Raw genomic sequence first — 27288 nt, forward strand, 5'->3', positions numbered from 1 at the left:
ATAATCAGGACGAGAGTGTAATAAACAGTGAAATTTGGGGTTCTTGTCCTCATTAAGCACCCATAAAGCATACAGTACCACCACACACAGCAGACTAACTCAGAACAAGAAATTAAGTTTGCAAAGTCAAGCACTCAAAAGTTAGGAAATGTCAGAATTGGGATTGCTTGTGCACCTTAATCTGGCCCTTTTGTGCATATGCAAAGCATGGTGGTGCTAGAGTATTTCAAAGAAAAGGTTTCAATTGCTTTTTATTATGGGTAAAACAACGTATTTTTCCCTGGCCTTTTTGCAGAAATAGCTGCAGTATTTTGGCTGAAATTCTCCCTTCTAACAAAAATAACCATAAATAATCAGCCTGAGGCAGACACTTAACACGTACATTTTCAGATCCAACATTTAAAGTTTAGGAAAGTTATAGGCAGCTGAAAACAGGGTCTTATAATGGGAAGTGTCAAGCAACCTTAATATAGGTGGTGATATCAGTCCCGTATATAATTATAGGTTTCAGAGTAACAGCCGTGTTAGTCTGTATTCGCAAAAAGAAAAGGAGTACTTGTGGCACCTTAGAGACTAACCAATTTATTTGAGCATAAGCTTTCGTGAGCTCAAATAAATTGGTTAGTCTCTAAGGTGCCACAAGTACTCCTTTTCTTTTTGTATATAATTATGGCTTTCCCATCAAATCTGAAACATCTTACCCTGCTGCATTCATTTGGAAAATACACCAGTTTATTAAAGCATCCACTAGCATGGGATCATTTCAAGAGTAAGTTTGCTTGTGCTATTCAGTCAGGTGTATTAGGACGTACCATGTGTGTCCTTGAAGAATCTCTTGGAAGATTTAGAGAACAAATGTGGAGCCCAAAAGAAGTTGATGAAAACTCTTCACCTTCTTGGATTTAGAATGTAGACACTTCCTTTGGGCTATTTAATATTTTTCCCCATCATATAATATTACTAGTATCCATAGCAAAAGCAGATGTTGTGTGTTTGCATCTCTGATAATCAGATCCTACAAGCCTAGGGTGGGCATGGGAGCCAGAGCCGCAATGTCCACCCCACTGTTTTTAGCACTCTAACTCAAGCCCTGCTAGCATGAGTCTATGGGGCTGGGAGGCTCGCTCCCATCTGAAGTGTAGACATAACCTGCTTGTCTCAAGTTGGCCTCTCCCCCCAGAATAGACCACTTCTGAAACTTTGACCATACACATAGTAAATCATCACCAAAACTGGAATATCTATATTTGGTCTCCACCTCCGCATCTTGAACCCCATTTGCTGGAAAATGCTGACTCTTAGACCATTGAGCCCATCTCCCGCTGTAAGGATAATGTCAGCCGTCAGAGGATGTGTCACAGCAGGTAACTGAAGGCTGAACGCAAGACTGGAAGGTGGGAAATCTGGATTTGTATTCCCAGCTCTGCCACGGACTCCTTCTTTCACGTTGAGCAGTCATTTAACCTCTTGATGCTTCACTACCACATCTGTAAAACAGAGCTTTATAGAAGTGAATAATACCCCTAAGATCACATTAGAATTGCTGTGTGCTTTTTATGCCATAAAGGACTAGACAAGTGTCTCCCGTTGTGATTTGTTGCCTGTAGCCCAGTTATTTTTTAAAAGAAGGCAGCTCAAAGGGTAGGCAGCTGCCTGTGTTGTTGATTACACCTATTTTCTGAATATCCATATTGCACTGAAATAATAAAAAAGTAGTGAATCTTAACCCGTTTATTTGAGAAACAAATACACGCTGGCTCCATTAGGCAATACATGCAGCAGAGGGTTAATGTCCCTGCCTCCCCTCTAATTGCTTTCTGTTTCTCCCAGGCGGAAGTTGTAGAGAGCTGCTGAAGTTTAAGGGTGTTTTTTTTTTTTATTCCAGCCACTGAGACTGTGACCTGAAACTGTCAAAGCAGGGAGGGTCCAATCCACACACACAAGAGCGTGAGCTGAAAAGATGGCAAAAGAATCAGAGGGGAAAGATCCCCTCCTCTGTTACTACTGCATCAAATTTGCTCTCTCTGCCTATTCCACCCTGTTTTCGGTAGGTGTTTCAACCATTTCCAACTTTTATGTTGTCTGTGGGAATTAACACACAATACCTGCCTGGTGGTTTGTTTTGCTTTCTGTGTCTTAAGAGCTTCACCCTCTGAAATATAAAATCTACTGGTCAATAATGCTGTCTGGAATTGGGCTGCACTGTAGGAGGTGCCCACTTGTGCTGCTATTATTCTGTTTGTATTTAATAGAGGATGATCTCCATTTTGCTGGATTTAATATTCCTTCTGCCTGATCTCTCCCCCTCCCTCTGCCCCTTTAAAAAGCCGTGACCTGGCTCAGATATCAGATAAGCCTTTATTTTAAATATACAAATCACTTCAGGAATCTAACATCTTAATGGTGCAAACATTTACTTCTCAATACTCCCAGCTAGATTGTTTATACTCTACATTTGCCTCTGGCTCCATGCTTAAAGCCTTGTCTCTTTCAATGGAGATCAGGCAGGAATTGGATGTGAAATCTGCCAGCTGTGGTTACTAATAGCCTCGAGTTCTTCTGGTTGTGGTTTTAGCCAGACTTATCCTTTTTAATTTTTAAAAAAATCTCCATTTAATCAGCAGAATTTTGAAGATGTAAATTCTTAATGCAGACCAGGTCAGTGTGATACTAGCTGTGCAGACCTTGTTTATGTAAATGAGAGGAAGGGAAAAGTCACATTAGTCTCTGCAAACAGTAACTACACACAGCAGAACAGCAAGCGGGTAGATTATTTCTCTTGCTTTAGACATTGTGCATTGCAGGATTGCTTGTGAAATTTTATTATAACTAAATTATTCAGTGAGACTATTTATTATGAAGTTATTCCCTTTCTTTGATTAGTCATTCGTGAACCAATCCTATTGATTATTTGTAAATATTTGACAGTTTTGACTAATCATGTTCATCTTATGAATTATTTACTACTAGGTATTCCACATTTTTAGTGTATTGTTGGTCACATGGTATTGCTTCAGCTCCCTGATTTGCTGACTCAGACTGGAATACAAACAAATGACCTTTTGAGAATGAATTTTTGATGAATGAACTTATACTGGCAGTGTTTGCCTATAATACCCACCCTGTTAGTAGGTGTTGATCCTGCTAGGAAAAGGTTAAGTGGGTTGTAGCGTTTCACTGAGTGACTTGCGACTTCCCCCAGATGTAAGGGAGTGGGAATGGGAGAAAGGATCTCAGTCCTGAGGGAGCAGCCACGCCTGTGGAGTGATTTGAGCGGAGCTTTGTTATCTTGTTGATTTCTTTGTTCAAGGCAAATCTCAGGAAGGGAGGGTAAGTTTGGACTCTACCCAGTGTGTAGACATCCTCACTGCATTTTCCACTTTATGCATCCAATGAAGTGAGCTGTAGCTCACGAAAGCTTATGCTCAGATAAATTGGTTAGTCTCTAAGGTGCCACAAGTACTCCTTTTCTTTTAGTGTGTAGACTGTCTCTCTACATCAGTTCAGGAAAGAGACACATTCTTGGATCGGAATATGGAAGGGGATGTGTCCAGGATGTAATGGTATGAAGGTCTTAATAAAGCCAGGTGCAACTTGCATTATTTGAGTTTCCTAACACATTTGAAACCCCAGAAAATACATCCAAACTCACAGACCCTGTAAGTCAGTGTAGTCCAATGTTTGAGTAAGAGTAGGGCTATGGGTGGCAACAGTATAATACACTAGGATTCAAATAATTTGTCCCAAATCTGAGGCAATAGCTGATGGTTTCTCTGGAGTTCTCTTTTGGACTTTTGTGGCTTATTCAAGCCATAACTTGGGGAACGGTTGAAGGGAAAACCCATATATAAGTAGGTGGTTTGCAGAAATCTCAGAACCAAAACTGCTGAGTTTACTAAAGTGCCCAACAATGTGGGTTCACTTTTCATTAGTTTACAAAAGAATGGAACTTACGATCTAACTGGATGTAGGCACATTATCCACCTATCATCCGCAGGAGCCAATTCAGTTTCCTGAAGTGACTGAGTGTGATAAGCAGCATCCTGAAGACTGCCTGCCAAGGGAGTCCAGGCCTGGAAGAAGAATTCTGCCTTGTCAGCCCCTCTGTAGCCAGATTTTAACCTAAATGAACCTAAAGCATATTAGCTTTGTGCTGATTTCCCCTGTCCTGCCAAATAACTTGGCTCATGTTCATGAAAACGTTTTGTAAACTTTGGTGAAACTCCTGTTGAGCCAGGACTAAGCTTAGGGTTTAACTACAAACTGAAAACCAGGTGATTTTTGGCTTGTTTGGAGCTTCTTCATAAAAGTGTTGAACAGTTCTAGTCGTGAGACAGGGATATATTTTTCCTCCAATCAAACTTAATTGATGTTTCATTTGACACTCTGCAAATGTAACTGACTTTTAGGTCATGCTAAGCACAGTATAAAAGCCGAATAATATTGAGCTATCTGTGGTGTAGTCAGGCCAGGGCATCTTTGCAAAGACCGACAAAGAGGAAAGTGAGTTGCTTTGTATGCTTGTGAGAAAAACACCTGTCCACAAGAAATAAACAGAGAACAGATTATTTCACACAGCCTAAGACAGTGCTGTAAAAAGGAAATAACTTTCAATTACTCCTAACTGGGGCTGCCTTCAAACTGGTGACTTAGTGACCATTACGGATTTCTAAACTCCCTGAGGGATAGTTTTTAAACTGTTCAGCCTCAGAAAAGTTATTTGCCCATCAAAACCATAGAAACTGTGAAACCTTTTCAGCCAAGTGACTTACGTAGTTCTCATTTGCAAATCTGTTATTTTACAAATCCTGTGGCCCTCAGAGCCATTCAGAGGGTGGAAAAGTCCTGCTAATTATATTCCAGGAGTGAGCCATCCCTTGATACTTAGCTGGGTTTTAAGTGCACTTGGTAGAATTATTATTGCAACCTTTTGTGCTTAAATTGAACAAGGTCTCCAACTACCCAGTTTCAACCCTGCTTCCAACCATCTTGGTAAGAAAACTTCAATGGAAAACACTGAGTTTCATCACTGTTCTAAATCAGAAACTTTATACTCTACTAACATTAAACCGTTCTAAATCAGAAAGTCACGAGCCCTGTAGTGTATGTTCAGAACCAAACACAATTCTGATTGGGGCTTCTGGGTGCTTTTGTATTACAAGGAACAATCCATTTTGACTGAGATATTCAAAGCCATCCAAGGCATTTGAAGGCGAATGGCTCATTAACATTAATGTAGCTCTAATTTTCACTCTTCAGTTTGAGTAAATGAACTGTGCACTGACTGTTCAGTTCCAGCTGTGTTTGCAAGTGCTATACTTATGGTAGTCGTTTGGGTTTTATTTCCACTCCCCTCTCTGCACTAGGTAGTGATGAGACACACAGCCCGTGGGTAGGAAGTCTGAGGCAGCACCACCGCCGGCTACCTTTCAGCACAGGCCTGTAACGAGGGCAATTATTTCTAGGTGAGCATATCAGTAAGAACTAAGTGCAAGATTAGTTTAAATTCTTGATTTTCTTCCCTCTGGACAGCCACTTTTAAAACAGATTTGAGTTCGATTTGGAGACTGACTGTCAATTCTAGGGGAAGCAGGGACCTTCTGTCCACACTAACCTTCTTTGCCTCCCATATTTAAAGTGACATTAGATGTGTGTTTTAATCCAGCGTCAGGCTGGATGGTCATGGTGATCCTTTCCAGCCTTGGAATCTATGAACAGCCCCCTCTGATACACTATTGGCCAGATGTATTGGGCAGCGGGGGGGGGGGCGGGATTTCACCTGCCTCTGAAGCATCAGAGATTGGCCATAGCTAGAGATGGGACAGCAGGTAGGCTGGACCAGTGCTCCAACGGGACACAGATCATAGAACCGGAAGGAACCTCAAGAGGTCATCTAGTCCAGTCCCCTGCACTCGTGGCAGGACTAAGTATTATTTAGACCATCCCTGACAGGTGTTTGTCCAGCCTGCTCTTAAAAATCCCCAATGATGGAGATTCCACAATCTCCCTAGGCAATTTATTCCAGTGCTTAACCACCCTGACAGTTCGGAAGTTTTTCCTAATGTCCAACCTAAACCTCCCTTGCTGCAATTTAAGCCCATTGCTTCTTGTCCTATCCTCAGAAGTTTAAAAAAAAAACCAATTTTTCTTCCTCCTCCTTGTAACAACCTTTTACATACTTGAAAACTGTTATCATGTCCCTCTCAGTTTTCTCTTTTCCAGATTCAACAAACCCGATTTTTTCAATGTTCTCTCGTAGGTCATGTTTTCTAGACCTTTAATCATTTTTGTTGCTCTTCTCTGGACTCTCTCCAATGTGTCCACATCCTTCCTGAAATGCGGTGCCCAGAACTGGACGCAATACTCCAGTTGAGGCTTAATCAGAGTGGAGTAGAGTGGAAGAATTACTTCTTGTGTCTTGCTTACAACACTCCTGCTAATACATCCCAGAATGATGTTTGCTTTTTTTGCAACAGTATTACATTGTTGATTCCTATTTAGCTTGTGGTCCACTATGACCCCCAGATCCCTTTCTGCAGTACTCCTTCCTTGGCAGTCATTTCCCATTTTGTATTTGTGTAGCTGATTGTTTCTTCCTAAGTGGAGTACTTTGCATTTGTCCTTTTTGAATTTCATCCTGTTTACTTCAGATCATTTCTCCAGTTTGTCAAGAATTTAAATCCTATCCTCCAAAGCACTTACAACCCCTCCCAGCTTGGTATCATCCACAAACCTTATAAGTATACTCTGTATGCCACTATCTAAATCATTGATGAAGTTATTTAACAGAACCGGACCCAGAACTGATCCCTGCGGGACCCCACTCGTTATGCCTTTCCAGCATGACGGTGAACCACTGATAACTACTCTCTCTGGGGATGGTTTTCCAATCCGTTTTGCACCCACCTTATAGTAGCTCCATCTAGGTTGCATTTCCCTAGTTGATTTATGAGAAGGTCATGCGGGACAGTATCAAAAGCTTTACTAAAATCAAGATATACCATGTCTACCACTTTCCCTCCTCCCCCACCCATCCACAAGGCTTGTTACCCTGTCAAAGAAAGCTATCAGGTTGGTTTGACACGATTTGTTTTTGACAAATCCATGCTGACTGTTACTTATCACCTTATTATCTTCTATATGTTTGCAAATTGACTGCTTAATTATTTGTTCCATTATCTTTCTGGGTAAAGAAGTTAAGCTGACTAGTCTGTAATTCCCTGAGTTGTCCTTATTTCCCTTTTTATAGATGGGCACTATATTTGCCCTTTTCCAGTCTTCTGGAATCTCTCCCGTCTTCCATGACTTGTCAAAGATAATCACTAATGGCTCAGATATCTCCTCAGTCAGCTTCTTGAATATTCTAGGATGCATTTCATCAGGCCCTGGTGACTTGAAGACTTCTAATTTGTCCAAATAATTTTTAACTTGTTCTTTCCCTATTTTAGTCTCTTCTGATCCTACCTCATTTTCACTGGCATTAACTACATTAGATGTCCAATCACCACCAACCTTCTTGGTGAAAACCAAAACAAAATAAAAACAATGAGGAATCCTTGTGGCACCTTAGAGACTAACAATTTTATTTGGGCATAAGTTTTCGTGGGCTAAAACCCACTTCATCAGATGCATGGAGTGAAAAATACAGTAAGCAGTATATATGTGTATATATACAGCACATGAAAAGATGGGAGTTACCTTACCAAGTGAGGGGGTCAGTGCTAACGAGGCCAATTCAATTAAGGTAGAAGTGGCCTATTCTCAACAGTCGACAAGAAGGGGTGAATATCAAGAGAGGGAAAATTACTTTTGTAGTGCTAACGAGGCCAGTGCAGTCAAGGTGGACATCAGCCATTTCCAGATTGGCAGAGTCCTTCATAATTTTTCACCTTCTCTGCAACATGGGGCGTGGATCACCTGCTGGGCTTATTTGATCAATTCCCTGTCATTTCAGAAGTCTTGGGTATTGGCAGCATCTCAGTCTCTCCTGTTCTCTGTCCTTGGCACAAAGTAATGTAGTCTCCTGAGGATTAAAATAAAAGGACTACTTGCGGCACCTTAGAGACTAACAAATTTATTTGAGCATAAGCTTTCATGAGCTACAGCTCGCTTAATTGGATGCATGCAGTGGAAAATACAGTGGGGAGATTTTATATACACGGAGGACATGAAACAGTGGGTGTTACCATACACACTGTAACAAGAGTGATCAGGTAAGGTGAGCTATTACCAGCGGTTGAAAAAATCATTGAGATTAATATAGGGATATCTGGATGGAACTTAGTGCCCTATGTTACACAGGAGGTCAGACTTGTTAGCTAACGTGATATGTTAGCGTAGTGCACACTACTTTAATGGATATGGTATTCATAGAATCATAGAATATCAGGGTTGGAAGGGACCCCAGAAGGTCATCTAGTCCAACCCCCTGCTCGAAGCAGGACCAATTCCCAGTTAAATCATCCCAGCCAGGGCTTTGTCAAGCCTGACCTTAAAAACCTCTAAGGAAGGAGATTCTACCACCTCCCTAGGTAACGCATTCCAGTGTTTCACCACCCTCTTAGTGAAAAAGTTTTTCCTAATATCCAATCTAAACCTCCCCCACTGCAACTTGAGACCATTACTCCTCGTTCTGTCATCTGCTACCATTGAGAACAGTCTAGAGCCATCCTCTTTGGAACCCCCTTTCAGGTAGTTGAAAGCAGCTATCAAATCCCCCCTCATTCTTCTCTTCTGCAGGCTAAACAATCCCAGCTCCCTCAGCCTCTCCTCATAACTCATGTGTTCCAGACCCCTAATCATTTTTGTTGCCCTTCGCTGGACTCTCTCCAATTTATCCACATCCTTCTTGAAGTGTGGGGCCCAAAACTGGACACAGTACTCCAGATGAGGCCTCACCAATGTCGAATAGAGGGGAACGATCACGTCCCTCGATCTGCTCGCTATGCCCCTACTTATACATCCCAAAATGCCATTGGCCTTCTTGGCAACAAGGGCATACTGCTGACTCATATCCAGCTTCTCGTCCACTGTCACCCCTAGGTCCTTTTCCGCAGAACTGCTGCCTAGCCATTCGGTCCCTAGTCTGTAGCTGTGCATTAATATTGTATATATTCTATCAGATATGAATGTTTGGGTATTGGGGTAACTGAATTGTGTTATGCAGTCCCAAGAATGGTTACTCCTGTTCAGTCATGCTAAGGTATATATCCCATAACACTTTGCAAAGCTGAATTCAGCTCTTGGCATGGGCAAATACAAAACCTGTCAGAGACAAGGTACATGAGTAGTTTGTCCTGGGACAGTTTGGGAGATGCTTTCGCGACCCACTGGCACTGGAACTGTGATATCCCTGACAAAGATAAGGATGGCATAGAATGGTACCGGAAAAACAAGACAAAAACCTAATGGTGGGTTAAGTCTGAGACTGTTTTCTAACTTCTAAACAATCATGCTATATGTACAGCTAGTTTTGAATACGGTCCACTCCTGGTTATCCGAATAGCTGGAGGGGGGACACAGATTTTCTTTGGGTAATTGGGAGCTTGGGTAATCAAAAGGACAGGAGCCATTCAGCGGCAGGGTGGCCTCCCCCACAACTGGGGGCTCTTCTTCCACCTCATAGTATTGCCCAGGGGTGTCTACTCACTCCCGTGACAGCAGGGCTGTGGAAGGCTCCCTGCCTCCTCCCTTGCAGGATTCCAGAACATCTTGACTGCAGTTAAACAGCTTCTTAGTTGGAGCCCCTTGTCTCAAGGGGGCCAGCCATGGGTTTTTTAATTGCAGTGTAGACATACCCCAAGAAGGCAGGTCTGTTAGGAGCAGAGCACTGTGATAGCTGCAGGAAAGTTGGTGTTCCTGTTCAGGTGGTCCTGAAACTGGCTCAGCAAATCTGGGTCAGGTCACTTTAAACTGGGCTTTCGCTATGACGCTTACCAGTGCAAAGACTTCTACAGTGTAAACCGACCTTAAGGCACATGGGGTGAAATGATGTAAAGGGAGCCATAGGTCACTGAGGTTCAGATTCATGTCCTTATTTGTAAAAGGAATACAGTACTTCCCTATTTCCCATGATGGTTGCGAGTCTTTATCCTTAAAAAGAAAAGGAATACTTGTAGCACCTTAGAGACTAACCAATTTATTTGAGCATAAGCTTTCGTGAGCTACAGCTCACTTCATCGGATGCTTATGCTCAAAATAAATTGGTTAGTCTCTAAGGTGCCACAAGTACTCCTTTTCTTTTTGCGAATACAGACTAACACGGCTGTTACTCTGAAACCTGTCTTTATTTTTAAAGCTCTTTGAGATCTTCAGAGTAAGTATGTGCTAGAGGGACAAAGGATTGTCAGTTTTGTTCTTCCAAGCAGATTCAGTTGTTCTGAAGTTTCATGTTCAAGTCTGACTGAAGTCACTCAGGATACACAGGGTATGAATTACAGCAGATTTCGGCCTTATAGATTTTCTCTTTCTTTTTTTTTTTTTAAAGGGATAATAGCCAAAGCTGTGTGTTTTTCAGAGGTTTGTGCAAACAATCTCTTTGGTTTTGAGCTGAGAAAATTCATACCACTTCTATTTCATCTGGTTCGTCTGTCTGGTCATTCTTTATTGAAGTGATAGACCATAAATTGACTCCAACTTGTCTGAAACTTGAAGGCCTTATGATGAGCCTGGGCCAGCTTTCAAAAATCATGAACACTCCTAGAGCTGCAGAATTTGGTTTTCTAGGGTGGCAGACTGTCAACTGTAACTCGTATTCTAAGTCAGATGCCAGGAGTTCATTTTTCATCTCTGTGTTGTTGCTGTTCTTGAATTTTCAAGTGAGTGTGGCTTAGCTGAGAGATGGCTTATCCCCTCCTGTTCTTAGTTGCTCCCACTTCTGAGCTCTCAGATATCACATGGTCATCTGACGGGGTCATTGCTGGATGACACAATGACTCAGTACCATGATCAATGTACTTGTCAATGTTTTACTGGACTCATTTGTCTTTTCCCTGCAATTTTTTTTAAAGTGACCATTTCCCAGTGGCTTATGTTCCTATAGACCTCTGATAAAAACATTTTTAATTGGCACGTTTATTTCCAATGGGATGCACCAGTTAGGAAGATTCAATTGTAGTGGGTTTCAGCAAACTGGAGATGTGTCCAGATTATTGGTTTTTAGTTTTGCAACATTAAAAAATAGGGTGGTTTGGATCTGGGGGGAAATAAGAATTCTCTATCAATACCTGATTGTAGCCCTCTTTTAGAATGCAAAATTAACTAAGTTCTAAAAAGTTTGGTTAACTTCCACACATGTCCTGCCAGATTCCATATCATAGAATCATAGAAGATTAGGGTTGAAAGAGACCTCAGGAGGTCATCTAGTCCAATCCCTTGCTTAAAACAGGACCAACACCAACTAAATCATCCCAGCCAGGGCTTCATCATGCACACACTCCAGATATACACTACAGACATCCCATTCTATTTTTGTTATATTTGGGCATTTCTGTTTCTAGAAGTGCAGAAATTCTAGTCGGCAGAAGCTGGCTTTACAGTATTTCTAACTCAGCTAGAAGCACGAGCTACCAAAAATCTTGGTTAATCAGTAATAAATCTGAACCTTATGTCTAGAAAGTCCAAAATTTTAGGCAGAGGGATTGAAATCCAGATTTGAATTTTGCAGCTTGGGCCCTAATAGGAAATTCCTCTTGTGAGATTTTCATCCAAATTTTACAGATTCATGAGAGTCTTAGAGTTCAGATAAGTATCCAGACTTGTGGGGTCTTATCCAACCCCAGCTCCCACCCTTTGAGGTTTACCCATCATAAGTAACACCCACATGGAACAGAAGCTGAGACCAGAGGGATGTATCCACATCATCTCCCGCACCCCAGTCAGAAATTATTCAGGAAGTCCAGTGCACATATACGAACCCCTCTCCTGATATGCATTTGGCTTTTCAGAATAATCTGATTTTTCTGCGAAGAGCTATGTGGCCTTGAAGCTGTCATCATCATGACCCATTGATGTTTCTGAAAGCGATGAATTACTGGCTTCTCATTCACATATGATTTACTCATCTGAATACAGCAGTTTGTCCCTGAACTGAGTTGCTTCTCTTCCTCAAAGGTGTTTTGAATGATGCCCTAGCTCGTGCTCTTATTTATGTACTAGCTTTCTCCCGTTATGCATTTCCTTTCCTTGAGTTTTGTCACTAAGCTGCAGGGGTCACGCAGAGCTTCCAGCTCTTGCTTTGCAAGAGTTTTGACCTCTGGAACATGGACCCCAGGTCCTTGAGCTTTACATTACTCATGTCCAGCAGAAGAGAGGCTCTGCCTTTATCACTAAATGTAGCACGGGCTGTCTTTATGTGTTTGGAACATGCTTTGCACATACCAGGTGGTACCATAAGTAAGTGATATTAGTCGTGGGTGATTATGCATCATCAGAAGCCCTGCTGATCAAGGCTTAGTTGGTAGGAGAATAAATTTCCATTTTCAAATTACATTCTTCTCTTAAGTTCACTGGGTGAGGATTGTCCCATATGCAAGTCTATGACTTTCTCCTGTAGACAATTATGCATGGTTGCCTTCCTGAGAGGAAATAGCCCCATGACACCAATATCCAGTCTAAGTGACAGGTTAAAGAACAGCATCTCTCAAAGGCAGTGGGGTTTAGAGAGCTGGATCCCTGGTGAACTTAGCCTGAAAGCTAATTGCTGCTTCATAAGAATAAGTTGGAGAGAAGTGCTATTGTGAAGTGTTAATGAGCAGATAAAAGGAACGTATTAAAGATCCTTGAAAGTTTGAAATTGCCAGCTCCATCAGGAAACAGGGGGTGTATACAAAAATAAAAGGCCATGAAATCTCATGCCCTGGGGTGTAAATGGAGAACTGCATGGGAAGAGGTAGATAGGAATTTCCTTTCCAATCCAAGGAAAGCATTGCAAAACTGACTGCATACATAATAGTTTCTACAGGAGGGAGGACGGCAATTTCTTCCTCTGAAGCATCACATTTTGAGTGCAAATAAGAGGCTCACTTCTGAAAATCTGGCCCTGCATCCAAAGTCTGTGTCAGGGGGAGTGTGAATTAGCCTGTGGAGCTTGCTGCCTGGAGATATTGATGCAAAGAGCTTACAAAGAGTCAAGAAGAAGATGCGTTTCAGAGTAACAGCCGTGTTAGTCTGTATTCGCAAAAAGAAAAGGAGTACTTGTGGCATCTTAGAGACAAATACATTGGTTAGTCTCTAAGGTGCCACAAGTACTCCTTTTCTTTTTAAGAAGAGGATGGATATTTCTATGAAAAATAAGACCATCACTCACAATTGCACTAGCTACAATACAGATTATAAAGGTTATCAACTGCCATGCTTTTGCATAAAAACCTTCTTGCTTGTTACTTGAGATTAGGAAAAAAACTTCTCCTATAGGTTAGTTATTACCTGATAATTTGGGGAATTTACACTTTCTCTGAAGCATTTGATGCTGGGAGACATCCAAGACAAGTTACTAGAATAGATGGTCCATTGATCCGATCTGTTATGGAGGTTCTTTTGTTCTATGTATTTGCTCATGAGGAGTTTCACAATGTAGTTCCCTACATCATCACTGTGACGGTCATTTCTACCCTTTTCACATGCTCATAGAAAAGGGGAAATAATCCATTTTGCTTTTTTGAGCATTGGTTATGAACAAAACTGTTGTTTTTCCATACAATTGTATGGAGAAATTTATGGACAAGGTATCATAAGGATATAATTTATTTCCCCACAGTCCTCCCAAATAATAAGTTTAGAGAGAAGTGGAAAAAGTTTCAGCAGACATGCAGCTCATTGTAACCTAGAGAAAAGTGTTCTTTAGACTGTCAGTGTTCCTAAAATCCAGAGTTTAATTTCTCATGGCTCATGCAACATCAGGCTGTGTTAGCACTTTCTGTCACAGCAGATTCTAGTGTGATGTGCAAAAACATGTCACAACATGGTGCAACCTGTCAGAACTTCTAGTCTTTGCTGCTTTCCACCCCCAAAGTCTAATTGCAATTCTGAAATGCTAAAATGATAGCAAGCAATTTAAGTCTTGTGTAGCTTATTTCTTGCCTTTGGGATTGTGAGTCCCAATGACTTGTATTGACATGAAAAATTCAGCAATTCAAACTGAATATCCTGATCTGAAAGGAACAGAGCAGATGGGAAATAAAGCAGATACACACGAGTCTCTTTGAAAGGGAATTAAGGCCCAATCCTGCAAGGTATTGAGTGCCCTTGTCTTGGTTTGATGTCAGACATGCTCTGAGTCTAGGGCCTGATCTAAAGAGCTTGGAAGTCAATGATAGTCTTCCCATTGAATTCGGTGGGCTTCGGAGCAGGCCCATAGTAAATCTAATGGTGTGTTACAAGGAATTGAGGGCATTTGTTGCCTTGCAAGGTAAAGGGTTTGTCTACACTGCAATCAAATGTGTGACTGCAGTACATGTAGCTATAGGGTGTCATAAACGTACAGCTAAGGGTAGCATAAAATCCCTCCTTTATCAGTAAAGGGGTAAGAAGCTCAGATAACCTGGTTGGCACCTGACCAAAAGGACCGATAAGAGGAGAAGATACTTTCAAATCTGCGGGGGAAGGATTTTGTTTTGGGCTTTGGGTGTTTGTTCTCTCAGGAGAACAAAGAGAGAGACCAAGCAAGTAATCTAGCTCCTACTGAATGATACATCTAACTTACAGAAATAGTAAGTAATAGCAAGGAAATGCATTAGAGTATCTTTTTTGTTTTAGCTTGTGAATTTTCCCTGTGCTAAGAGGGAGGTTTATCCCTGTTTTTTGTAACTTTAAAGTTTTGCCTAGAGGGGAATCCTCTGTGTTTTGAATCTTATTATCCTGTAAAATTACCTTCTATTCTGATTTTACAGAGGGGTTTCTTTTACTTTTTTTTCTTTATAATAAAGTTCTGTTTGTTTTTAGAATCTGATTGGTTTTAGTGTCCTAGAAACCCAAGGATTTGATCTGTGCTCACCTATACCAGTTGGTGAGGATATTATTCTCAAGCCTCCCCAGGAAAGTGGGTGAAGGGGCTGCAGGAGGTTGGGGGGGGAGATATTTTGGGGAACAGGAACTCCAAGTGGTTCTTTTCCTTGAATCTTTGTCTAACTCGCTTGGTGGTGAAAGCAGCACCCATCCAAGGACAGGGAAGGATTTGTGCCTTGGGGAAGTTTTAACCTAAGCTGGTAGAAATAATCTTTCTTATAATCTGGGTCTTTCATGTGGGTCCCCATATCTGTACCCCAGAGTTCAGAGTGGGGAGGGAACCCTGACATAGGCTGACCAGATGTCCTGTTTTTATAGGGACAATCCTGTTTTTGGGGACTTTTTCTTATATAGGTGCCTATTACCCCCCACCCCCTGTCCCATTTTTTCACAGTTGCTATCTGGTCCCCCTGTGTAGACAGACATGAGCTAGCTTTGATCTAGCTGACTCAGATAATGGTAGTAAAACAATGACCGCATTGGCAGCTTGCTTGGGACCATGGGTATGCCCTTGAGTGGCTAGCCTGGGCTGCCACAGCTTCACTGCGGTGGTTGTTCAAGAGAGCGAGATCCAAGCTAGCTCCTGTATGTCTACACAGGCGGCAATCCCACCTCTTGGTTGCAGTGTAGACCCCCAAAGACATTTAAGATGGGAGAGGGGCGGCAAACACTGACAGAGTGGAGGCTGAAGCCTTTAAATCCGTGGGCTGTTACTGCGCGGGTAATGGCCGAGCACGCTGTTCTTCCATCGTCGCTTGCAAATGTTCCTCTCGTCTGACTTGGTGAGGGCTGCTGTTGTCAAGGTCACTCAGAATGAGGAAACTCATTTACCGAGAGTTTCAGCCCTACATGTGAGCGCAGAGAAGAAAGAAACTGCTCAATGGGGACATGCAGAAACAATGAGGGGCGATCAACAGGTTATCTCAAGTGCTTATATACGAATGCACAAAGCCTTGGAAACAAGCAGGGAGAACTGGAGGTCCTGGTGATGTCGAGGAACTATGACGTGATTGGAATAACAGAGACTTGGTGGGATAACTCACATGACTGGAGTACTGTCATGGCTGGTTATAAACTGTTCAGGAAGGACAGGCAGGGCAGAAAAGGTGGGGGAGTAGCACTGTATGTAAGGGAGCAGTATGACTGCTCAGAGCTCCGGTATGAAACCGTAGAAAAACCTGAGTGTCTCTGGATTAAGTTTAGAAGTGTGTGCAACAAGAGTGATGTAGTGGTGGGAGTCTGCTATAGACCACCGGACCAGGGGGATGAGGTAGATGAGGCTTTCTTCCAGCAGCTCACGGAAGCTACTAGATCGCATGCCCTGATTCTCATGGGTGACTTTAATTTTCCTGATATCTGCTGGGAGAGCAATACAGCGGTGCATAGACAATCCAGGAAGTTTTTGGAAAGCATAGGGGACAATTTCCTGGCGCAAGTGCTAGAGGAGCCAACTAGGGGCGGGCGCTTTTCTTGACCTGCTGCTCACAAACCGGGTAGAATTAGTGGGGGAAGCAAAAGTGGATGGGAATCTGGGAGGCAGTGACCATGAGTTGGTTGAGTTCAGGATCCTGACGCAGGGAAGAAAGGTAAGCAGCAGGATACGGACCCTGGACTTCAGGAAAGCAGACTTCGACTCCCTCAGGGAACGGATGGCCAGGATCCCCTGGGGGACTAACATGAAGGGGAAAGGAGTCCAAGAGAGCTGGCTGTATTTCAAGGAATCCCTGTTGAGGTTACAGGGACAAACCATCCCGATGAGTCGAAAGAATAGTAAATATGGCAGGCGACCAGCTTGGCTTAATGGTGAAATCCTAGCGGATCTTAAACATAAAAAAGAAGCTTACAAGAAGTGGAAGGTTGGACATATGACCAGGGAAGAGTATAAAAATATTGCTCGGGCATGTAGGAATGATATCAGGAGGGCCAAATCGCACCTGGAGCTGCAGCTAGCAAGAGATGTCAAGAGTAACAAGAAGGGTTTCTTCAGGTATGTTGGCAACAAGAAGAAAGCCAAGGAAAGTGTGGGCCCCTTACTGAATGAGGGAGGCAACCTAGTGACAGAGGATGTGGAAAAAGCTAATGTACTCAATGCTTTTTTTGCCTCTGTCTTCACTAACAAGGTCAGCTCCCAGACTGCTGCGCTGGGCATCACAACATGGGGAAGAGATGGCCAGCCCTCTGTGGAGAAAGAGGTGGTTAGGGACTATTTAGAAAAGCTGGACGTGCACAAGTCCATGGGGCCGGACGAGTTGCATCCGAGAGTGCTGAAGGAATTGGCGGCTGTGATTGCAGAGCCATTGGCCATTATCTCTGAAAACTCGTGGCGAACGGGAGAAGTCCCGGATGACTGGAAAAAGGCTAATGTAGTGCCAATATTTAAAAAAGGGAAGAAGGAGGATCCTGGGAACTACAGGCCAGTCAGCCTCACCTAAGTCCCTGGAAAAATCATGGAGCAGGTCCTCAAAGAATCAATCCTGAAGCACTTGCATGAGAGGAAAGTGATCAGGAACAGCCAGCATGGATTCACCAAGGGAAGGTCATGCCTGACTAATCTAATCGCCTTCTATGATGAGATTACTGGTTCTGTGGATGAAGGGAAAGCAGTGGATGTATTGTTTCTTGACTTTAGCAAAGCTTTTGACACGGTCTCCCACAGTATTCTTGTCAGCAAGTTAAGGAAGTATGGGCTGGATGAATGCACTATAAGGTGGGTAGAAAGCTGGCTAGATTGTCGGGCTCAACGGGTAGTGATCAATGGCTCCATGTCTAGTTGGCAGCCGGTGTCAAGTGGAGTGCCCCAGGGGTCGGTCCTGGGGCCGGTTTTGTTCAATATCTTCATAAATGATCTGGAGGATGGTGTGGATTGCACTCTCAGCAAATTTGCGGATGATACTAAACTGGGAGGAGTGATAGATACGCTGGAGGGGAGGGATAGGATACAGAAGGACGTAGACAAATTGGAGGACTGGGCCAAAAGAAATCTGATGAGGTTCAATAAGGATAAGTGCAGGGTCCTGCACTTAGGACGGAAGAATCCAATGCGCCGCTACAGACTAGGGGCCGAATGGCTAGGCAGCAGTTCTGCGGAAAAGGACCTAGGGGTGACGGTGGACGAGAAGCTGGATATGAGTCAGCAGTGTGCCCTTGTTGCCAAGAAGGCCAATGGCATTTTGGGATGTATAAGTAGGGGCATAGCGAGCAGATCGAGGGACGTGATCGTTCCCCTCTATTCGACATTGGTGAGGCCTCATCTGGAGTACTGTGTCCAGTTTTGGGCCCCACACTTCAAGAAGGATGTGGATAAATTGGAGAGAGTCCAGCGAAGGGCAACAAAAATGATTAGGGGTCTGGAACACACGAGTTATGAGGAGAGGCTGAGGGAGCTGGGATTGTTTAGCCTGCAGAAGAGAAGAATGAGGGGGGATTTGATAGCTGCTTTCAACTACCTGAAAGGGGGTTCCAAAGAGGATGGCTCTAGACTGTTCTCAGTGACAGCAGATGACAGAACGAGGAGTAATGGTCTCAAGTTGCAGTGGGGGAGGTTTAGATTGGATATTAGGAAAAACTTTTTCACTGTGAGGGTGGTGAAACACTGGAACGCGTTACCTAGGGAGGTGGTAGAATCTCCTTCCTTAGAGGTTTTTAAGGTCAGGCTTGACAAAGCCCTGGCTGGGATGATTTAACTGGGAATTGGTCCTGCTTCGAGCAGGGGGTTGGACTAGATGACCTTCTGGGGTCCCTTCCAACCCTGATATTCTATGATTCTATGATTCTAAGAAGCTGATCCTGATGATGGCATCAGTTCCCCACTGATTTTTTTCAGTTCACCTTGATTTTCTCTCCCCTGTGCTGATGGGCTGTTTGCTCCAGTTCCCTCCTACCTAGTCTCTTCAGTTCACCTGCTCTCCACCTGCCCTATATGTTTCCCCTTCTGACCCCCCCTTTCGTCCTTCCTCCCAGGCCCTCCCCTTCTCTCTGCTTAGCTAAACTCCATCCCAAATCAAAAACAAACACTGAAACTAAACAGACACTGAGGAACTAATGTGACCTTGCTGCCCATTTCTCAGTTCACGTTGCCTGTACATTATTCCCTTTTCCTCTTAACCTTTGGTCTGTCTTGGCTGTTAAAAGCGTAAGTTCAGCAACTGTCTTAGGGTTGGCCTACAGTTTTTTTTTTGTTTTTTTTTTATTACTATCATTCTATCAGGAGACAACCACTTAGCATAGGCATGGTTTTACCACGTTGATGAAGTTCGTTCTGTAATACCCCGGTAAGAAAGGGACATATTATCCCCCAGTTTTCAGAAGGGAGTCAAGGCACAGAAATGTTAAATAACTTATTCAAAGTCATAACGGGGGTCTTGTGGCAGAGCTGGGAATCCCAGTCCAGTGCCTTAACCGCAAGGCCGTTCCCTTCTGTCCTTCCCCCCTCCTTTTGCACAGTCTCTGTTGCTATCTCTTGACTTAACCTTGTGAATGTTGATCATTGAATTGTGTGGCTATTGCCATGTAGTAACTGGGTACTTACCATCTCATTACAGGGTAAATGCAGGCTGCCTATGTTCCCTCAAATGCAGTGCAGGGCCCATAGTAATTACAGGCTGCTGAAGAGGAGAGCACTAGGAAAATTACTATGTAATTACAGGTTTCAGAGTAACAGCCATGTTAGTCTGTATTCGCAAAAAGAAAAGGAGTACTTGTGGCACCTTAGAGACTAACCAATTTATTTGAGCATGAGCTTTCATGAAGTGAGCTGTAGCTCACGAAAGCTCATGCTCAAATAAATTGGTTAGTCTCTAAGGTGCCACAAGTACTCCTTTTCTTTATGTAATTACAGAGGATTTACCAGCAAACTCTATTATATGTGTTGCTAAGTAATTAAAAGTGGGTGGCAGAGAATATTTGTGCCACTGTGAATCAAAAACATTGGCACTAATCAAATTCCCACAGAAAAAAACCCAGTGATAGAACCCAGAGTCAGGGAATCAACTGCAGGTTTTCTTTGCAGTGTGGATTGTGCAAACTTTTCCTGCTGCTTGAGTTCAAAGGAATTCAAAACTTCAGCATGTCAGCTACTGCCACCAAGTTTCACCTGGTTTGATGTCAGTGATGACTGCCAGTACTTTAACAAGGTGCTCCCATCTCTGAAACCTGTCCTCTCTCTCCAGCCTCTGATAAATACTGCATCCTGGGGGGCTGCTCACAGCTTCCCTGAGACTTAGGCCAAGAGACTGAGGAGGAATCTGTTCATTTGTTTTTTCCATGTAAACAAAGACACTTTCCATGACTAAGGAGGGAAGGAGGACCACTTGGCAAACTACTCGTATTCAGTGTGCTTGCTGGAAGAGTTCAGAATTGATCCTGAAATCTATATACAAGGCCTGACTTTCTCGCCATGTCTGCTGGCACTGTTGGTTGGGATGTGAAGAGGCGTGTTCCCTCACTGATATAGCCATGCCGAGAAAACCCCTAGTGTACTTATGAACTAGCAAAGCTGGCTTTTGCTGGTGTAGTTTACTTCTCTGGAGGTTGGGGGCAGCGGGAATAAGCTGTATAGGCCGTTTTGCCGATATACGCTGCATCCACACTTGGAGTGCTTTGCTGGTATAGTATACCGGCATACTTATGTGGGTAAAGTGCTTCAAGTATAGATATGGCCTCTGATGCCCTGTACCTGGTGGAGATATCTTACATCTATGCAAAGAGAGTGTAAAACCACTCCCCAATCAGAATGGTGGAGCCTGAACCTGCTCTCACTTTTGGTCGTGTAACTATTGACTGCAAAAAGAACAGGAGTACTTGTGGCACCTTAGAGACTAACAAATTTATTAGAGGATAAGCTTTCGTGGGCTTATACCAGAAAGCAGAATCAGGCCCTAAGGACTCCCTAAGAGGTAGCATAGAAGTAGCCCAACTGAGAGAACAGTGTGCAACTCACGTTATTGGAGCAGGAGTGGTAAAAACCTTGTATGACTCCAGAGAGATCCTTCCTCTAGAACAGTGGTTCTCAACCAGGGGTCCAGGGACCCCTGGGGAGCTGCGAGCAGATTTCAGGGGGCTGCCAAGCATGGCTGGCACTAGACTCGCTAGGGCTCAGAACAGAAAGCCGAAGGTCCGCCACGTGGGCCCTAACCCCACCATCAGGGGCTGATGCCGAAGCCTGAGGAACTTAGCTTCCCGGTGCCCAGGCAACTGCCCTCCTTGCTACCCCCTAATGCAGGCCCTGGCTTTTATATGCAGAGAACAGTTTTTGTGGTACAGGTGAGCCATGGAGTTTGTACAGTATGTTGGGAGGGGCCTCAGAAAGAAAAACGTTGAGAACCTCTGCTCTAGAAGTAAAACCAGCAGGCTTGCTTGCAGCCGGCCAGCAAAGTTACACACACCTATTATATCGTACTTGATTCAAAGATGCTGGATCACGTAATGCCTTCCCTAGTGATCTTCTGGTCTTTAACCCGCTTCACTGAAGATTTGCTCTCTAAATACTTTTCTCCAGCCTGTCTTTCTGTTTGGCAGTGCCAAACAGCTGCTGTTCCAAAGTTGCTATTTTGTAAGTAGCTGCTGCACAATAGCATGGTGTGTATTTATATTTCTTATATTTCCCCTTAATTATTATTTTTATTTTATTTAATCTTTCCAAAAGTAAAGGGATAATGGGGGTAGAAGGGCTGTAAAGGCAAAGGAATGAAAAGGGAGGTGTGGGGGATAATGGCAGGGCAGGCAGGGAAAAGGAGAGGAATATATTGATTTCTATCTGCTAAGGATTAATCAAAGAGGAGAATGGAATGTTCTTATAGAAACCAGAAACCTGAATCTAACCACACATGCCCTTACACTTTGGGGAAAGCAGGTGGTTAAAAATTAGGACTCAAATCAAGATAGGAATGTTGTAGCTTGGTCCTGTCTCTATTTGAAAGGCTTATGAATTTTAGCAGATATTTTGAAGATGAGGTCTGAGATTTGCTGATTAGTTTGTAACAAAACTCTGAACCTAGTGGGAGGTTAGTGTGGTTTTGGATTTGGTTGTGAACACTTCCCTTATCCACTGTGATATTTTGACAGTAATTCTGAAAACTGCTGTAACACCCTAGGGCTGGCTTGGTCAGAATGCATGGTTCAAAGGACTTGCTAGCATAGCCAATTGAGAAATGGTTTCCCCCCCCATTTTTTGTTAAAAAATATTTCTTTAGTTTTGTCAATTTTCTTTGAAATTTTGTTGGGTTTGGCAAAGATCCCCCCAAACTAAAATGTTGACAAAATTAACCTTCCGCGCCCCTTTTCTGTTTTTAAACAGAAACTCAGCTTTTCATTGGGAATGCATTTTTTCCCCATTCTGTCAAAAAGCAATCGTCCATCAAAAAAGCGTTGCCGGGGAGTTTATCAGTTCCACTCACCGGTCTGTAATTATGAAACTTCCTGCATCGCTAGTTCTGAGCCCCGCAAGAGGTTTAAATCTAACTTGAAAACACATTTAGCCTAAACATAGACTGTTCTTAGGTTAGTTGGCACAGTGGCGGTCCTTAAATTCCTCAGTTGCCTTCGACTAAAGTATTTGAAGCTCTATCCGTCCTTTCTTTTTGTAATTATAGGGAGGTATATGGGGATATTGCGGAAAGGTTGGTAAATTTAGCTGTTTATCCTGTGTCATACAGGAAAGATTATAATAAAAATAGAGATGGTGATGTGAGAGGAAAGCAAGAAGACCAAGTGTTATTGATTTTTCTACCAGTATCATGGAACACTGAGTTACTGAAATATTTGCACGTATCCGCAGGCAGGCTGGCAGGTACACACACACTCAGCGCAGAATGCGGCCTGTGTGCAAGTTAAACTATAGAAGGATCAAATTCAGACTAGATGTGAGGAACACTGTTGATTTCCTCAGGAAAGACATGTGTTACCAAGGCATTCGATATATCATTTGATAGTTGTTACCATGGCAATGCAACCAAGTTATTGTTTCAGAAAGTATTGTTAGGGGGCTTATTCCTTCACCCACTTACTTCCCTGGTCCTTCTCGTGTGAACAGAGAGCAACAATACCCAAAGTCCAAAGGTGCAAACAATTCGATGTTTATTGGGGTGAACTTCCAGCAAACATGATTCCAGTTTCCTTCCTTAGTGTCCCCCTTCCCAGCTCTGACACCACAGAGCCTTACACCTGGGTCCCTGTTCCCATTCCTGCCCTTAGCAAAACATGATTCCAATTTCCTTACCCCCATTCCCTGTTCCCATTTCCCCACCCCCATTCCCTGTTCCCATCTCTCCCACCCACATACCCACCCTCCCACTTCCTGATTGACTGTAGACTATATAGTAAAACTTGAGTTCTGCTTAGCTATACCTTAACCAATCATTTTCCTGAAATTTAACTAACCAAAACTAACACGATTATGTAACCATTATATCCCACCACCTTAATTAGTTTACTCCCAGCAAAATTAATTATACAGCAGACAGGAACAATCACAGAACCAGACAGAGATTATACAGACAAACAATAGCAAAGTGGGAACTATACTGACAAAACAATACAGAAGTGAGGATTTCACATCCCAGTTATTCATAAGTGAGTTCTTGCCAGACAGGATGCTATCAAACTAAGTTTCCTTTTATATTTTCTAGGTACTTCCCTTTCTCTGAAGGTGACAGGCATTATCAGGACAGGATTGTATTCCTAATGGCCCAATAGCACCTTATTTCAATGTGACTAGTTTGGAATGTGAGGATGTGACCATTCGCTTCCCAGCTTATGGCTGCCTAAGCACAGGGCCTCAGACTGTCACAGTAAGAGAAGGCCCTTACACTGGCAGACAGTGATTTTGATTCTTTCTTTTGTACCTCTATAACTAGCCAAGTGATAAGAATAAACCTAAATTCTTAGAGTATAGGCCTTTACAGACAGGCCTGAATATCTATATCCTAACAAGTAATTTTACTGATTTAAGGAACATTGAATAAATTGGATCAATTTTTAACTGATCCAACAATTTTTTCAGTACATACTGCCTTGGATTGGTTTAAAATAAACTAATCCCCAATCCAGTAAATACTCACACACACTTGTGAAATCGAATGGGCCCACGTGCCTGTGCGTTCAGCGATCGTACTTGTGTGTAAAGGTGTTAAGATTTGACTTGTCAAGGAATGTGGGTCTGTTACTGTTATACTTTTGTTTACTATGGACTGCATGTATACATGTCAAGGACTTTGCTTTCTAAAGAGAGAGACAGTTATTTAGAGACAGAATTGTTACAGGCCATTGCTGGGTAGCACACTGCGCTCTCTCTGGGAGACTTTGCTTTTGTTTGTTGTTGTTTTTCCTTCAGCCTAAACTATTGTATCTGGACTGAAAGTGTATATATTTGCTGTTTGTGGGGGGAAAACATAATGGTAACGTTTTTGTAAATCACCAGTTTACTACATTTTCATGCTTTCCTATTGTAATGTGCACTGAATTTCTGTTGTTTTTTTCTCTGTAAGCTTTCTTCCCTTCATAAAAAGGAGTACTTGTGGCACCTTAGAGACTAACCAATTTATTTGAGCATGAGCTTTCATGAGCTACAGTGAGCTGTAGTGAGCTGTAGCTCACGAAAGCTCATGCTCAAATAAATTGGTTAGTCTCTAAGGTGCCACAAGTCCTCCTTTTCTTTTTGCGAATACAGACTAACACGGCTGCTACTCTGAAACCTTCCCTTCATAGTAGTTGAATGTACAGTTTGAAATGTCTGGGACAGTTGTCGTGAATTCAGATACATTGTCCAAGGTCCAGAGGGAAGAGGTGAAAAGCCACTGCTCTGGTCAATTCAAACTAGAGGGGATTTTAGTCAGGCAGTATATAATTATCCAAATGGGAATTTGCTCAGTGTATTAGGATTACCTTGAACATCACTACTCTTCCAAGAAGTGCCACTGGATCTTATATAGCCACAAACCCTTGCTTACATAGCCTAGAAAACTCCACTGACCTGCAAAAAGCTTATTCTATTTCAGAGAAAGGAAATCCATCTCCAATTGTTTTTCTGGTTTTTAGCCTGCTGCCATTTTGTAACCTTCCCTCCCTTTCAGCTCACGCGCAAGCACCTGCCTGTGTAACCACTACCAATATAGCTGAAGGAAAGCCTACATGACAGGCTCTTTATATCAATTTAACCCAGTTCAGGGACTTGAAACTCCTTGTATCTGTAGTTCCATAATTATAGATTGCTGAGCCTCCCCTTGAAAATAGGGAAAACCAAGTGAAATTGAGAATAGGCTAGTACAAGACATGGATAAGAAGCAGTATGAATTCTGTAAGGGAACTGCTCTAATCTCTTAGGCATCTTTGAAAAAGTTAATAAAGATTAAAGTGACTCCAGGGAAATAACCTTACTGCTGTTGAATTTTTTTTGAGGGCCCATGGTAGACTGGAATTCCAAAGGGTAGAGAGCGGCACAGGGCTAACAAGAGAGGGTCGTTTAACCTTGATGGTCCTTCATTCAAATAGCAGCACTCTCGACTAAAGGCTGACTCCCACCCACCAGAAATAGTTTTGCAGGGGAGAGGTTGTCTGGCAATGGAGTCAGCTAATCTAGTTTGTGCTCATCTGTTGAGACTGACCTGAAACTCACATGACAGAGGAGATTGGCGGCTATAACAGGGCTGGAGCTGTTCTACTCAGAGCCTCTGGCCACTTTCATCAGCTCATGCTAAGGGAAGGCTGATTTGGGGGAGAGGAGGAAACCTGAACACAGGCTGATGCCCTAGGGAATGGTGAGGTACAGTGAGTAGCATTGCATTCAGGGAGTTTGTTTTCTAAATGTTCTGTTTCCTCTTGTGCTTTACCTCCTGAGTAAAGAGTCATTGAGTTAGAAACCTTTTGCTAACTCTGTGTCTATTTACTTTCACCGCCACGTGCCCCTGAAGAGTAAGCTGTAACCTAGAAGGCTCAGGCCTTCCATGGGATTCTGGGGAACATGCTGGTGGGGAGGCCTGTAGGAGACAGCACTAACAACAGCACCTAGGCAATTGGACTGCAGGTTCCCCGGTAACACAGCTCCAGCAAGGGAAGGGCATGCGGGATTCAGCCTTTGGATCCCTTCACAGCAGTGTCCAGCAGGCAGAGCTAGACCAGATCTGGAACAATGACATACTAGCCATCAAAGTGTTGAAACCAATTGTTCTCCTCGGAACTAAAATTAAACTCAAACAAATAGAGTGAGCAGATATGATTGGCACAATCTAAATTGACTGTGGAGGAAAAACACTACGAAAGTGAGTGCTCAGAAGTGTTTAAAATGGGAAGCGTCTGATGAGGAGTGCTGTCTATGCACAGAGACAGCGAGAAACGGAGAAGGCTGTGTTTCACTCAGAGAGCGTCTGCTACTGCTTGGTTCAAATGGCTGACCTTTTACAAAATGAAATTAAACTGGTGTTTGATGGGAAGAAGCACTTCAAGATTTTCTGCAGCATATTAGTTCAATATTTGCCAACTCTGATTCCTTTGCTCCATTGCCGTGCTTGGAATAAAAGGTTGCAGTTTATTGTGGTCCACATGAGAGATGCAGGTCTCTCTTTAATTTGGGCAATGTAAAGAAAGCTGGATTTGAATGTGTTTATTGCCAGCTGTAATAACTCTCCTCCCCTGCATCATGCCTTTCATCCGGATCTCAAAGCACTTCAATATCAAATAAGACTCACGATACCTCCTCTGAGATAGGAGAGTGTAGCGGGATGGTCACCTGCTCCTGGCCCAAAGGGGTTAAAAGCCAGCCCTGGGAGAGGCCGGGGCTAGGAGCCTTAGGCTGGGCTGATCAGGAGGCAGCCTCAGCTGTGGCCATGCCCAAAACAGACTCAGCTGGCCCTATAAAGGGGCTGCTGGGCTGTAGCTCAGAAGACTCTCTCTAGCTTCTGAGAGGGAGGGACCTGGCTGCAGGGACCTAAGCAGAGTACCTGGATTGGAGCAGGGCTGGGGAAGGGCCTGTGGAGCTCCAGCCAGGAAAGCCCCAGGCTGCGGCCTAGCATTAGGCCCAACTGGTTATGGGGTGGCAGGGGACAGCCCAAGGTTAGACAGAGGCAGCAGGTCCAAACCCAACTTTGCCTGGGATGAGCGGCTCATACAGCAGTCTGCCCCAGGGTGCGGGGGCTAGCTGGTGACTGGCAGTAGCCTACGACTGAGGCGAGGTAGAGATAGGGGGTGGGGAGTGAGGGGTTACTGCCAGGGGGCAGCTCCCCAGCGTACAAGGGGCACCGGGTCCGGGAGGGACACGGGGGGGGGCCCGGCGTAAGCGGGACACCGGCCTGCAGA

At 43.4% G+C, this 27288-nt stretch overlaps 1 protein-coding gene across 2 annotated transcripts in view; it reads left to right on the top strand.

Moving 5' to 3' along the window:
• Positions 1-27288, top strand: part of LOC140903633 (tetraspanin-15-like) — a 295953-nt gene that overhangs the window by 75093 nt on the left and 193572 nt on the right. The window contains exon 2 of one of the 2 annotated variants that reach the window (XM_073325200.1): positions 1886-2047. The exons of the other annotated variant lie outside the window; for it this stretch is intronic. Coding sequence (XP_073181301.1) covers positions 1961-2047 — 87 coding nt within the window. The 5' untranslated portion in view covers positions 1886-1960. The remainder of the gene's footprint in view (positions 1-1885; positions 2048-27288) is intronic. 2 annotated transcript variants of the gene reach the window in all.

Source organism: Lepidochelys kempii, chromosome 26 (genome assembly GCF_965140265.1).
Source record: "Lepidochelys kempii isolate rLepKem1 chromosome 26, rLepKem1.hap2, whole genome shotgun sequence".
Lineage (NCBI taxonomy): Eukaryota > Metazoa > Chordata > Testudines > Cheloniidae > Lepidochelys > Lepidochelys kempii.